General features: G+C 44.3%; 1 protein-coding gene across 1 annotated transcript in view; it reads left to right on the forward strand.

Moving 5' to 3' along the window:
- Positions 1-15,469, forward strand: part of PTPRB (protein tyrosine phosphatase receptor type B) — a gene marked incomplete at its 5' end in the record, with an annotated part of 59,040 nt that overhangs the window by 8,011 nt on the left and 35,560 nt on the right. Inside the window, 2 exons of the mRNA XM_084279272.1 lie at positions 2,452-2,681; positions 8,767-9,043. Coding sequence (XP_084135398.1) covers positions 2,452-2,681; positions 8,767-9,043 — 507 coding nt within the window. The remainder of the gene's footprint in view (positions 1-2,451; positions 2,682-8,766; positions 9,044-15,469) is intronic.

Genomic DNA, 15,469 nt, shown 5'->3' on the forward strand with positions numbered 1-15,469 from the left:
ATCATGGCATTGTGCTATGCGCAAGCCATTTCTATCCATGGGTTACAGGTAACATACTGTTGTTAGTCTTTGCTGGGAAAGCTCCTTTAGCTGGAAACCCAAGGTAGCCCTGAGCTTAATGAGTAGTTGGGTTGGGCAGTGACCAAGTGTTTGTGGATGGTACCGCCTCGGGCTGGTAGAATATTTCTGAGGACCAAGTGTTTCCCTTCCAGGAGGGTCGAGCTCTCCCCTCAGCTCCTGCACCAGGAATGATGGTTATTCCCTGGCTGCTGAGTCCCATAAATGTCACTGGCAGCACCAGCTTCCCTTTTATGGAGCAGCAGCTTTCCTAAAGCACAATTGCACTGGAACGCAAACGTCTTCCTGTTGAAATCGTTGCTATTTGTCTGTGAATAAAGCCAAGACTTTTTTTTTTTTTTTAATGTGTTTTTAAGTTGGGTGTGTAAGTCTATATTTAGGATCCCAATAGAGTGGCTTTTTTTCTAAGCAACTGCTGACCACTCAGATGTATGTTTTTTTTAAGCCACCTTTCCACTAAGTTCTACTCCCTGCTGAACTTGGAGATACCTGAGAGGCGCAAAGCCAGCAGGCCTAATTCTCTCCAAGTCCTCTGGGCTAGCATTTCTAGTTGCCTACCACTGACTTTCAGAGATACCCAACTAGCAGGAGACCCACAGGAACAATGAATAACATGGAGTTTAAACCAAGTGTGGACTTCTGTCAACTAGTGGGTTTATTTCAGCTTGAGCGCAGGACTGCCCCTGAGAGACTCTGCCGTGTCCTTTTGGTGAGGGTCATGAAGGTATGTGATATAGCACCACGACAGACTCTGCACCACAGGCACTCTGCAGGGGATTCTGCAAATGGAGCAGCGTGAGGATGATCATGCAGTGTTGGACCAGACCCAAGGCTTCGATGAAACCCTTCCATGATGTAAAAGAGAGAGCAAAATTAGATCTGTAGTCTTGTTTTCAGTGTCTCGATTTGGAAAAATGTTTGATCAAGATTTTTGGTAATCAAATGGAGACTTGGAGTTTTTTACTCACAGAGAAGCAGAGTTAGACAAAAGGAGGGGAAATATTTAATGTGGCTATCAACCCACTCCAGAAAACAAATCCTTTTCAAGAGGATCTAAAACTGAGCAGCAGGTGAACACACTGTTTTGTCGAACACAGGAAAGACTTGCATGGAAGTGTCACTTACAAGGGCTTAACAATATCACTTTTATTTCTGGATGCAAATGGGAGTACTGTGAGTTTATTTATATAAACTTGTTAGCATACATATTTACACATAACAAAAAAACCCCATCATGCAGACTTCATGGAAGCTCACGCACTGATCCTTTGGGTAAGAGGTAATCACACATTGGCCTGCTAAGACATCATAATTGCACACCAAGTAATTACATTTGGAAGCTTCTGCTGCAATTTAACCCAGTCATTAAATTTTTTTAGAGGTTTAGTGAGCTAAAATTGTTATAAATGGCAACCAGCCCGGTGGCTCAGCAGCAAAACAAGGTTCTGTCATGCTGGAGACCCCAGTTCAAGGACAGACAAAGTGTCTTGGGCGTGGAGCCAACACACACTAGCTGTACTCAAGCAACGGCAGGGCAGCTTTTGGTGAGGAGAAGGGGCCACTGAGTAATCCCCATCGTTTAGCTGAAATGTGATGCTACCAGATGTAAAGGCCACCACAGCTTGAACCCTGCTCTCACAGCCACAAAGAAAGGATATTAAATACATACCAATGGGGAGGAAGAGCCATGAAAATGTGGAGGAAAAATGTGTAGTAAAATCTTTCCTGCGCTCTAATTGCAACTTTGGCATTCTCTGAAGGATACGTGACTAAAAAAGCAAATCCACCATTATATTTGCAGACACTTCAGTTAACTGATACGATTGTTAACTGAACCTCGGAAAGACAGCACTCAGGGGTTAGCACGATCTCTGCATGGGACTGAGTTAAAAATGCAAGAGGAATGTCCCATGTGGGCACAAGGAACTTACTTGGAACAAAGATTATCTTGAACAAAAAAAAAAATTATCTTGAACAAATTATCTTGAAAAATTATCTTGAACAAAGCCATATTTTGAACTTACACCAGCAAAAGGCAGATGAGAATCTGGCCCGTGTACTTACAAAGGGTGGGGGTTGACTGTGTAAAGCTGAAGCTGTGTGCTGTGTGATAACCTCAAGTGGGTGAAAAAGCTTTGAGTGAAAACACTGTGCTGTTAATGACAAAGTACAACCTTTCTCTTCACTTTGGAATCATTTTGACTGACTGTATTTAAAACTAATAACACAAATGTTCAGGGAAATCAGGTTTTTTTCTGCTTTTGTTTCACACAGACTTTGGTATTGGTGCAAAATACGTTTGCACTGAAAACAAAAAAAGATTGTTTATAAAAAGTAGAGCTGTTTTTAATTACTTTCCTTTATTTGCTTTAGACGCAGGCACTTCTGTAGGGCATAACAGAACTACATCCCCCACTTTAAATGCTGTTACCTCTGGGCCTGAAAATCTGCTGAAGACTAGCACAGAAATGGTCATCAGAACCGTGACAGAACATTTCAGTAAAAATCTCATAGAAAACCTCTACTTTGAATTAAGATCTGCAGTAACAGAGAAAACCTGGAGTCCAACCACAACTCTTCAATACTCTAGCACTACAGAAGAGGTAAGGCAGAATAATTATTGATTGATTTTTATTAATCCTGCTCCACTCTGTGGAGCCTGATTGCTATTACAGGTGGATGTTTGCTGGACTGAAAAAAAACCCAAAAACTCAGTGACAGGACTAAGCTTTGTTCTTTATTTTGATGGGATGCTTTGTTCATGCGCATAGAAGCACAGCTGCAAAAATATTCTGCCTCTTTTGTACAGCACGATACTGGTGTGCAAAATGCATTGGGAGAATGTCCGAGCTAGAGGGAAATGCTCAGGATATGTGAGGAGCAATGGAAAGCTCATGGATGGATGTGGCAGGAGCCATGGGGTCCTGGTTACCTGCTCTCCCTGACCTTGCCTCTGTCATTGGTTTGTGGCATGGCATAAGAGTATAGCTCTAGCTACACTCTAAAACTCACAGTGTCTTCTGACCTCATTGAGGATATTTGAGTCCTAAAATTACATACATTGTTTACGTATCAAAGTGAATGAAATCTGAATGCTTTAACTTGCCTTACAAGGAACCCAGGCCTTGACCCTGGTCACAAGTCAGAATGGAGGTACAGCCACTTCTCGATCTCTGCACTGTCCAACCACAAACAGCCCTGGCAGAGGCGGGGAGCAGGGGTGCCAGCCCCACCAGAGAGGGACCTGACAGTGGACATTCATTCAGTACCTCCACATCAGTTCCAGTTGACCTTTTCTGTGTGGGCAAGGCACAGTTAAGCAATCTGAGAGCAAATCTGGAATCACCGCTGGCAAAATGTGCATGAGCAGTTAAGCTAAAGCATGCAGGGCATTATGGGTATTGCTATCACCACACAGTGGTTTAGAACCAAAAATCCCTGAATTCCCTGTGGCTTCTTGTCCAGGAGACCGCACTGCACAGAGTGTACTGGGGAAAGCAAATATGTTGTTTCAGTTATTACTTTGGGTGTCAGTATTACTGTGGGTGAGACTAAGACATGTGTTTTGCATTTGGAAGAGCTGTGCACAGAACGATCTGTACAATCTGGTATAAACATCCCCAGGTACAGGGAGAAAGACGATGGAGTTGACCCAAGTAACCAACTCAAAGGTTTATGGACCATCACTGATGTTCTAGTGTTAATGAGGGGAAGGGACTAAGCTGATGATGGATGAACTGCACCCTCTCTGTTGCTGACAGAGACATTTCTTATAAAATGATTATTCCGGGTTGGTGTAGGCAGATTGAGCCTATTTCCCAATGCCCAGTGTTCATATGCATAACTCCTGTACAGAATGCTGATCTCCAAACTGAAATGTCCTATATGACCTGGTATTACCCAACTGCCTCCAGCACTCCTACTAAATAATCCCACCAGTGCTAGAGAAATCATAGAATCACAGATGGGTTTGGGTTGGAAGGGACTGCAAAGATCATCCCTCCTCCATGGGCAGGGACACCCTCCACTAAATCAGGTTACCCAAAGTCCCATCCAGCCTGGCCTTGAACACTGCCAGAGAGGCGGCAGCCACAGGTTCTCTGGGTAACCTGTGCCAAGATCTCACCACCCTCACAGGGAAGAATTTCTTCATTATATCTGATCTAAATCTACCATCCTTCAGCTTAAGACCATTACCCCTTGTTCTGTCACTACCTTGTAAACAGTCCTTCTTCAGCTTTCTTCTAAGTCTCTTTTATATACTGAAAGGCTGCAATAAGGACTCCTTGGAGCCTTCTCTTCTGCAGGCGGAACAGCCCCAACTCTCTGAGCCTGTCCTCACAGGAGAGGTGCTCCAACCCCCTGATCACCTTTGTGGCCCTCCTCTGGATTCACTCCAACAGCTCCATGTCCTTCCTGTACTGGGGACCCCAGAGCTGGACACAGTATTCCAGGTTGGGTTTCACCAGAGCAGAGGGGCAGAATCACCTCCCTCAACCTGCTGGTCACAGTGGCTTTGGTACAGCCCAGGACACGGTTGGCTTTCTTGTCTGCAAGCACACATTGATGGGACATGTTGAGCTTTACATCAATCACCACCCCCAAGTCCTTCTCCTCAGGGCCCCTTTCAAGCCATTCTCCTCTGCTCACTCTGTAGTTGTGCTTGGGATTGCCCTGATCCATGAGCAGGGCCTTGCATTTGACGTTGTTGAACTTCATGCAGATCACACGGGCCCACCTCTCAAGCCTGTCAAGGTCCCTATGGATGGCAACCCTTCCCTCCAGTGTGTCCACCACACAGCTTGGTGTCATCAGCAAACTTGCTGAGGATGCACTCAATTGCACTGCCAGTGGTACTCTGAAGTGACTGCCTCCTGCGTTCCTACCTCCTGATTCATATGACTTGCACAGAGCAGAGTGCTTAGTTCAAAGCTTTCAAACCAGAATCCTGACTATAAGCACTCTAAGCATCATTAGTATCTGTTGCTTAGACCCTCCAGATGGGTCTGGACAGTTGAATCGATACACAGCAATTTAGACACGCAAATTTAAAATCTTTGGCTGCTATATTCCAGCTTTTCTGTCTTTAGAGTGAAGTTAAAAACATTTCTGTCAAACTAGCAGGGATGTTTAAAGGATTAAATGGATTTAACATGGCACTTTGAAAACACATAGACTAAGTGCTGAGCATTATGTTAGGAAGACAGTATCCTCTGTGAACTGCATTCCCCCAGGCTAGGTCAACTGTTTGTAGAAGTAAAGCCTTGATGTTACTTGGCTGTAAGCATACTCGTTTTGGGGTGGGGGGAACAGCGGTGACACTTGAAGTGAACAAAATGTTCAGTTTAGATCAGCCTTGGGTTTCAAGTAAAACTGCAGCTTGCACTTTCAAACCATGACAAAAGCTATGCAAAGCCCATTTCCTCTTGATTAGAGAGACAGGGAGAGAGGTTGGTGTTAAAAAAAAAAGAAGTCAGGAAACCTTGGGAAAGTGTCTGAAAGGGACTTTGGAGCCTGCTATTAGACACATGTCCGGCCACTCCCAAAACTCACTTCCAGTTCTTTTTTTTTTGTTGTTCTTTTTTCTTTTTAATTAGTTTCTTGGCTTGCCACACAGATCAGTAAGTGTTAAAGGCTGTGTGCTGATTTAAAAGCTGATTTATTCAATTCATTGAGTCTGGAAATAATTACTTGCATTATCTTGGCTATCCTATATAAATATATTGCTGCCAGTGAATGATGGACCCCTCCTGTCTTACTCCAGTGCTGGCAGAGACATCTGTTTCAGACCTTACCCTTAAAGCAGCATTGTGACGGATAACATAGAGGAGGAAGTCTCAAACCCCTTCATAAACCAGGACTTTCCTACTAATATAGCAGAGTAGTTTTAAAGATTTTACAATAGGAAGAAGCGTAATGAAGTAGGAACTTCTAAGTGATGGGCAATGCTGAGATGCAGCAACATCCCTTTTCTCCACACCTTATCTTACCTTAGCTTGGACCAACAGACATGTTCAATTTCTTTAAATTTCATTTGTGGTAGGTTCAGTTTCTTCCCTGGCATTTTTAAATTTGCGCTGATTTTTTGTTTGTTTTTAAAAATACCTACAGTGTGAGCTCCACTGTCCAAGAAAAGGCAGGTTACTCCAAGTACTCTCATTTTCAGAGGGAGGTTTGAAGTAACCCAAACATCCTGATGAGTTATGTTTGTAACATTAAGTCCAAAAATCACAATCATCTTAAAATTAATTTATTTACACTGTAAAACTCTCTCACCTTGAACTGATGATAAGACACCTATGTCATTTTAGTCCCAGTTTAGGATTAATACACCTTGTGATTTCCATCAATGGTGTGGTTTTGGGGCATGCTCCCTCCCTTTACATGAAGTACGCATAAAATCTCTTCCAAGGGAGACCTTGTTCTGCAGTGGGCTTGAGAATGGCACAATAACCAACACATATTTATATCATTACTTAAGGTGATGTTCATAAAGTTATTAATCATCGTAAAGTTATTAGTCATCATAAAGTTATTTAGTTTGCAGAGTAAAGCCCAATACATTCAGTGCCACGTCCCTAGGACTGGGCATGGAGCTGCACTGGGACCCATGAAGCATCCCACAGGTGCAGGTAGCACCTATGAGTGCTCAGACATTCAGTGCCTGAATGGAAGAAGGACAGCTGAGGGTTTTCCAACATTTCTATCTTGTTTGACATGCTGATGACTAGAAAAATCCTACATCAGCAGTTCCCCTAAAAGATTACAGACTGACACCTGTAATCCCTAGCACCTTCTTCTCCCTAAAATGAGGCAAGTGAAATGGAAGTGGTGCATTTGCTTGGAGATGGTGCTTTTAAAAGTTAAAATCCCACCGTACAGAACAGAAAGATGCACAAAAGTGACACTCCTATGTGAAGAAAGTAAATGTCAAATCCCTCCCCCCACCATGCAATCTCAAATTTGCCCCGTGATTGTTGTCTATTTATCTGAAGGTCCAGAACACTTCTGGCTTCATTTCTCCTCCCTCATCCCACCCCACATACACATATACATGAGATTTAAAAGGCTGAAACCTAAACAAGAAGGAAACGGGTATGCGGGACAGAAATAGAGAGCTGTGCAATGGCTGCAGCCGATTCGGAGCTGTGCACAGCTGGTTTGGTGCGGTCTGAAAACAGGGAGACTTTCTTGCTTTCTGTGGTGTGTGTAATTTTAGCTTGGGAGTTATTCAGGGGATGTGGGAAGGAATTGTTTCAAGGACATAAGTCAATGTGGAACAAAACAAAAAGCTGAGATAACTTGGCCACTGAAAGACAGGCTCTCCTCTGCCGGGGTTTGGGGCTGTGGGCAGCATCTCGGCACTGGGCTCTGCCAGGAGTCTCCTTGCTGCAACCACTCTGGTCATGGTGCTGCAGGGCCAGGGAGAGGATGAAGGCCTTGGAGGTTTTGGTTGGTCTTTAAACATGTCAATGTTTGGGGCACAGGAGCTGGAACGGCCAAGAGGAGGAGGTAGGGCAGGTAGCAGGCGTGAGGAGAAGGGAGCATTGCAAGGGAAGGCAGACATGATGTGAGGGAGGCGCAAGGTGAGGTGTCCATGCGGCAAGGCTGGCATGAGACAAGGTGGACATGGGGGATGGCAGATGTGCAGAGATGGGGCATGTGAGGCAAGGTGGCCATACTGCAAGGCAGGTGCAAGGCACAGCAGGCATAAGGCAAGGTGGCTGATAAGGTGGGCACGAAGTCAGGAGGATGTAAGCCCTCATGGGTGTCTAGCGAGGTACAGCATGTGTGAGGCGGGAGCACTCCTGCCTCCTCAAAACGAGGGGCCCCCAAGGGCCAGGACAAAGGAGGGGAGAGAAGTCCCAAGGGAGAGCTGACAAGGGAGGAGGAAGCGGCGAGGAAGGAACGGAGGAGGGGAGGGAGAGGAGCCGGGAGGAAGGTGGGACCCACAAAGGGCGAGGGGCGGCACCCCGGGACCCTCGAGGGAGGGGGGGCGCGGGAGCGGCGGGTCCCAGGTCGCCGCGCTTCGCCCCCCGCAGCGAGACGCGAGGAAATCGCCTCTTGATTGCGGAAGTTGGCGAGAAGGGCTTCGGCAGAGTCAGCCCGGGTCAGAATGGCAGCGTGGGAAGCGGCGGCCGCCTCCCCCGCCTCCTCCGCTCCTCCTCAGCCGCGGGCGGGCGGCGGGCAGTTCCCCCCCCCACCCCACCCCGGTGGCAGGGAGGCGGCGAGGCGGCCGGGGCAGCCCCGAGCGCATGCAGCAAGCGGGCGGCCCGGCAGAGGGCTCGGCGGCCGCCGCGCGGAGCCCGGCGGGGGAGCGGTGGGCCCCCAGGGCCCGCCGCGGCCACTTCGCTTCTTCATATCCCCCTTCCCACACCCTCCCCCGCCGCCTCCCTTCCCCTCTTCCCCTCCCCGCGGGAGTTTTCGGGGTTAAAAACTGTCTGCGATGCTGAGCTATGGAGCGGGATTCGCCCTGTGGACGGCGCTGGCCCTGACCAAGGTGAGCGGGGGGGAGGGCGGTGAGGGGTTCCCCCCTCGCAGGTCCCAGTCGAGCCCGGGCGGCGCAGCGGCGTTTGTCCCGCACCAACACCGGTCGCAGCGGGGACGGGGTTGGGGGTGAGCCTAGGGGGGTCCCGGCGGCAGGCGGAGCCCGTCGGCTCTCTCAGAGCTTTTACTCGCTCTCCGCAGGCCGCGCCGAGGGAGGCGGCGGGATGCAGCGCCAACCTGACGGAGCGGCGGGTCGTCGGGCAGAGCGTCCAGCTGCGGTGGGGCGCCGCGGGCCGCGCCTGCAACTTCAGCCTGACCGGGCGCTCCGAGGACGGGGAGGCGGCCGGCTGCCAGCCCGCCCCCGCGGACAACGGCTCCTACGGCTGCACCCTGCGGGGCCTGGAGGCCGGGACTTGGTACCACCTCCGCATCGAGCCGCTCGCCGGCGGGGAGACTGTCAACATCTCCGTGCAGACAGGTACGGGCGGAGCGCGGCGCGGCAGGTGCTCGGGAGCCGGGAGGGACGCCAGGCCTTTCCTTCCCGTCCCCTCGATTCAGCCGGCTGTAAGAGGGTGATGCATTTACAGCTACTGTGAACCTGCCGCGTTTGCTGAAGGTAGCTATCCTGTGTATGGGGTCTGTGGGGGGTCTCTTTACCCCATGGCCTAAAGTTAACCCAGCAAGTTTGAAAGGAGAAGATGCTGTGCAGAGACTAGGTCAGTGCCAGGCGTACGTTTCTGCCTCTCCCTTAAACTGTCATCCAGCAGAATACTTAAAGAAGTATTCCTGTGCTCATGCAAACCTGTTAATGGCTTTATAGTTCCTCTGGTGACAGCTTATCTACTGTGTTTAAAATGCAATCTATTTCATGGCAGGTAGGTGCTGTTGAAGGATAGCTTACTGTTTAGGCCATTCCTCTACATTTATTCTGTCTAACCAGAGTTTAACAGTCAGAAAGTAAGACTGAACCTTCTTGCTTGTATGTTTTCCTTGAATAAAACCAGTGAGGTGCTATGATGTACAGTCGTGTGCAGAGCACTTGCAATGTGACATCCATGACTGGCTGTAGAAACATGCCAGAGCCTGCGAGAACGCTGCCAAGGAAAGCTCCCTTTCTGCCCGTGTGTTTGTGTGCGCCTGTGAACAACTCAGCTGCGAAACAGGGAACAACATAGAGCCACTGGCTGCAGTGACAGGACCAGACTCTTTCTACCTGTATTAGTGCTTTATTAAACATGATGAAATGTGTTATTGTCTCATCTCTGACTGGTGGTAACACAAGACTCAAAACAGAGGTGTCTTAAATGAGGTCCGGCATTAAATGCCGCCTTGATTTGCTCCTAAAATCTTTGCTTCAGGATGGTTCTTTGCAGCGATAGCTTTGAATATCACAGCAGACAAATACTTAACAATTACTGGTTCAGAGATGTCGCTTACTGTCAGACCCTTTCCCCAGCACTAGCCATATAAATGCATTGAATACCCTCCATTAATTTGCTTTGGAAATTCAAGTTAAAAGAAGTCTAGTGACAAGTGCACTGGTGGGATAGCTGCACGGTAAATATAAGTCATGTCCCTTGGTAAAAATAAGTGAGAGTTTCTATGTGATTTAAATCAGTGTCATGCATCATGAGAACCATTTTTAATATTGATTAACCATTATCAGAACGACTGGTATAAATCACTATCATCGCTGGATAGTAGGGATCTATGATTGAACACTTGCGTAGAAGTAGACATAAAGATACCACTTTAGACTGCACTTTGATTAGTGCATAATCATTTCAATGGCAACTTGTACATGTCTGTATGACTTTTTTGTAAGTAAATAGATTTTGCAAGACCACAGGATGGTAGAAGTGATTGGAAGCAACTGCTCATTGTAGTCATATTATGTAGCTGTCTTCAGAGATGAAATACTGATTGAAGTTTAAGTTGAAATTAGTGGACCATAGTTGAAGTGAGGTTTATCTTTGGATTTTGGATAGCAGGTATCAGTCAAAAGCATGAAATAAGAATAGGGGGACCCTAAAGGTTTCCTGCAAAGACAGGTATCCAGATTGCTCTGCGCTTCCTTGCTTCCCTTGATTCAATTACATCCAATGCATTGCTTGGTCATGTTCAAAATACACAATTAGCTCCAAAATCTGGAATTTTTTTTTTCTAAAGAATATGTTTATTATGCCTGTCAACAACCCATGCTGTACTGTCATACTATGCATTTGGATGCGGAAAGAGAGAGGATTATTCCTCTGTATGTTTCCACTAGGGGCACCACTTAAAACCAGTTTTCTGGAAAGTTTTTCACCTGTTGCTTTATAACTTGATGTCAGGAGTTTTGTTTTATGATCATCCATAGGCACATGTTCCTGGAAACTGTCTTGTGAGCATGGATGTATGAGCAATATTCTCAGCCATATTGTAAACAAATTTCCGACTGATTTGAATGGTAGCGGAACTGAGCTATCATGGGCTGTCTAAAAATGAGGTGTCTGACCTTGGTATTCAGCGTGGTTCCCTTCCTGAGCTCTTTGTCTAAGAAAGATGGGCTAAGCTGTCTTTTGGAGGTGCCCAGCTTTCTCCACTGACTCTCAAAGGAGCCTAGGTTAAATCAGGCACAAGGAGTTTAGAAGGTTGAAGTTAAGTGAGAGGAATCCCATTTCATCTGTTCACTTTTGCAAAAGGAATTTTTGAACACATGCATCCTCTTAATACAAAAAACGTATACAGAGAAAGTAGCAGATTCATTTCTATACCTGGTTCAGAAACTTCCACGTTTTGCTCATATTTGATACTGTTAAAATTTTTATGTGTTCTTACCTGATATGAATTCACTTTTCATCATGTTTTTTACCGAAAGTGCTGGAGTAGCTAAGCCCATAAAATCCAAAATATTTTTAAAAATAAAATCCAAAGTATTTTTTTAGATTTTGGGTGTGGTCTGTTCTGATTACAGATTTAAAGTGAAACCGATGAATAATCTGTACTATAGTTGCAGTTGCAATGTGAAGGTTTGGAGAGGATCAAATCCCTAACTTAATTTGGCCTGTTGAGTATTTAATCTCACATTAAAATCATGGTTATGACAATAAATTATGTCTGTGTTGTTTGCAAGTTTGATATTCCGGTGGAGTAAGTACGTAGCCTACCAAGACTGCATAAACTCTTAAGTAACACCAGACCTTTGTGAATCTTTGAGAAGCAGCTTCTATTTCACTTGTGGATGCATAGAGCTGGAGTCTAATCGTGTGTGGAATACCGGTAGAGTCCACTAAAGTGGGGTCTGTTGTGTCGCTTAATTCAAGAAACTTTGGTCTATGGTTTATTTGTTTAAAAGGGCAAGTATTTAATCCCCTAGAGCAGAACTGAAATAGGTCCTCCAAAATGATGGAAAATAAAATCCTATATGTACTGTGGAACACGGGGTATACCCAGCCCTGCAGACACACGTATGCTGTTGGGTAGACTACGAAACGAAGAAAAAGCTGGTAACGCCGTTTATCAGCTCTGAGCTACAGATACATTTTCCACTGCAAACCTGAGATTACAGATGTTAGTAGGCACAAGTCTGCGTATTTATTTCTGATGAATACTTATGATTTGTTATGATAGGTTTTGAATGTATGTGCATAAACCACCACATAAACCCCTGCAACTAGTCAGCATGCTGCTTGACACAGTAAAGTTGGGACAACACATGCACCTGTTGGTCCTTCCATGTTACTTTCTTTATTGTCCTCAGTAAAACTATTCCTGTGACTGAGAGCTGCTGTGTGACAAAAGATCATAGGGTTGCAGTGGATTTCAGATAAAATACTTTTTCAGTTCTTAGTTCTCCAAATGTCTGTGTACCAGCATAACTGTGTATTTCAGTAGCAGATTTTCAGTGAATGACTAGGTCTTTACTTAAAATTCTAGTTAACAACAATGGCATAGGAACAGATCCTAAATTGCAGTTATATTTCTGAATTTCAATTCTGGTCTTGAGAGTCATGAAAAACAACTTGTCAATTCCCCTCCTTTCAAATATGTCTTCTAAAATAGGCTTATAAATGCCTTTTTGAACATTGCATTCTAAAAAAATACTGTAGTGATATATATATATTTTACTGCCTATCAAAGCCACCCATGCTGAGAGAAATAACAGGGAAATTTTGGTCAGAAAAATAGCTAAATATTTTAATGAAAAGTTTAAAATTCTACTGTTTAAGCTACAGACTGGTAAGAGTATTTTTCCATTGCAGTATGTAACTCTGTAAATGCCAGAAGCATGGCTTGGCCATGTGTTCACTCCTGTAAATTTCAAATTATTTGGGACAAATCTGATTTATTAGCCATCTGTAGGAACAACTACTGTGACATGGCTCTGACTATAGGCTGTATAATCCTATAATCCATAATCACGTAATGGTTATGATCATTGTCTCGAAAGGCAGAGTACAGGAAGTGTATAAATAACCATGTGGCCTGTTTTAAAGATTTTCTAGGTTGCATATCTTCCCCCAAAAAATAAAATTTGTACTTAATAAAAACAATGAAATTCACCCTTTTAATCTTCAGAAAAGTCCTTGCAAAGTGTGTTACTGCTTTATGAAAAGGGAAAACTAGGGGAAAAAATGGGTGGTATGGTAGGAAGGTGGCTGAGTCTGGAAGTCAAGAATTCCCTGTTAATCAGTCCTAGGCTCACGTATCTCAGTTACTTTCTTTTCTTCTGCATGAGGCAGGGATGTTTCTGTGCCCACAGACTGTGTTTAGGAGTTGTGTCATTAGGACTGGACATAACCATATCTATAATTTCTATAAATGTATCAATAGCAGCTATGTACACGAAAATGAAGATGAAGGTGCACTTATCATTCAAACAATGCTAAGTCTTCTGGAAGGCTCCTTTATAGACCAGGAGACATTAATTCATATAGTATCAAATGGTATAAAAATATCTTTGTGCAAATATTTTATTTCTGCGATATGTCAGTGTTGTACCGTTGCCAGCAGAGACTTGTGTAACAATGTGAATGCTTTTTTAAGTGTTTGTTTCCATCCAGGGCTCTTTCAGCCCAGGCACTTCCCAATCTCATTGTTCCTTTGTTCTAGCGGATGTACAAAGCACTGAGTGTTTTGTTTTCTGGACCAGATAGATTAGATAAAGTCTGAATTTCTGAACTTCACCTTCTAGGCACGCAACTATTTTCTTTGCTAATGTACCTTAGAAGACAGATTGCCCAGGACAGTATAAGCGCTTCTAAAAACGTAGGAGGTGTCTTCTTTTGTAGAATTGGGAAAGAGCATGGATTACTTTTGTAGGACTATCGAGTAGTCAGCCTTATCCTAACTTTATCATAGAATTAAACTTCTTGAGAGTTACCATGACTGTTCTCTTGATACCAGTCTAATTAAAACTTTTTCAGCTCTCTGTGCATCTCGCCATATATAGTGCTGGAATTTACTTCTGGCTCCCAAAGGTTGACCTTTCTGATTAGAACAATTGCCTTCAAGGAACAAGTTTATACCCAGACTATTCAGTTTTGCCAACATAATAGTCTTTACTGGCTTAGTATATATTATAGGTGGAGCTGGTAGTCAAGCCTATTGTTAAGATTTCCTGACACTTTTCATTAAAACCTCCTGTCTCAATTGCTGTAACTGGGAGAAGTTTTAACTGTTTAGCCTAAAGCTTGATGTGCTTGGGTTTTGACATGAGTTTTACATTTTATTAAAGATGTCAATAACAGAAGATAGTTATTTTTATTTTTTTATTTTGATAATTTAATTTTCAGCTCTTCTATTGAAGAGCACTAGCAGCTCCAAGATCCAAAGTGGTAATCTGAATTTAAGCAGAGACCTGTTTTTTCACAGAGTCACAGACTGGTTGAGGTTGGAAAGGAGCTCTGGAAGTCATCTGGTCCAAGCCCCCTGCTCAAGCAGGGCTACCTGGAGTCAGTTGCCCAGGACTATGTCCAGATAGCCTTTGAATGTCTCCAAGGAGAGCTATTCCCTTGAAATTCCTAATTTACTTGACTAACAGAGCATGCCACCAAAACCTGGCACCAGTTGGTTCTCAGCAGAGCTTTGTGAGAAGCAATTAAATCCTCTCCACCATCCAGGCTTTGTTTGAAGAGGAAACTGTTTAAAGAGTACTAGCCCCATGATACTCCTACCACTGTACTCAGCAGGGGGAGATGTAGATTTGATTTTGTCCTTTCAGCCTTTGCAGTGCAGTTTGTAATTATGGGATTTGCTTACTCTTGTAGACTGCATTGGAAAAATGGGTTTGTTCTCCAGTGTCTAATGCACTGTTTGTATAGAGACCTCAATTCTCACTCTGGATGCACCATATACTGCCTGTCTGATGCTAGGCAAGACTTGCCAGAACATATTCATGTGGAAGCCAAAATCAGTTGACTTTAACTCCCAACTTGTGAATGCTTGATTTCGCTGCTTTGGGTTATTAGCACCTTTTTAATATGCAATTGTTTCACCTTACTGGGAGATATAAATGTCAATTCTTTAGTACATGAACATGTAATACATTTCTTTTGATTTACATGAAGTCTTGTAAATGACTGATATTCCTGGAGAACATAAACAGAGGGAAGCCTTTGTTTTTGTCAGTTTGCCATCCCTTTAGAATTATTACAGGTGATTTGACTTGAGAGCTCCTTAATCAACAACATGATGAACACTGAGAGTTTCTCAGACAAGTGATTCCAACTAAATATAGTTCCTAAAAGTTTGGCCATTGCACTGTTTGGGATTTTTTAAATTTATATGAACAGAACTACAGCAGAGCAGAAGCATATTTTACCAGAATCCATTTGAACTGTTTGAAGTGAATACTAAAAACAAAGGATTGTTTCCCTTAAAAATACTAGAAATGTTCATGCCCTTTGGTGATAAAGTATTT

This window comes from Gallinula chloropus, assembly GCF_964237585.1.
Source record: "Gallinula chloropus genome assembly, chromosome: 1".
Taxonomy (NCBI): Eukaryota; Metazoa; Chordata; class Aves; order Gruiformes; family Rallidae; genus Gallinula; species Gallinula chloropus.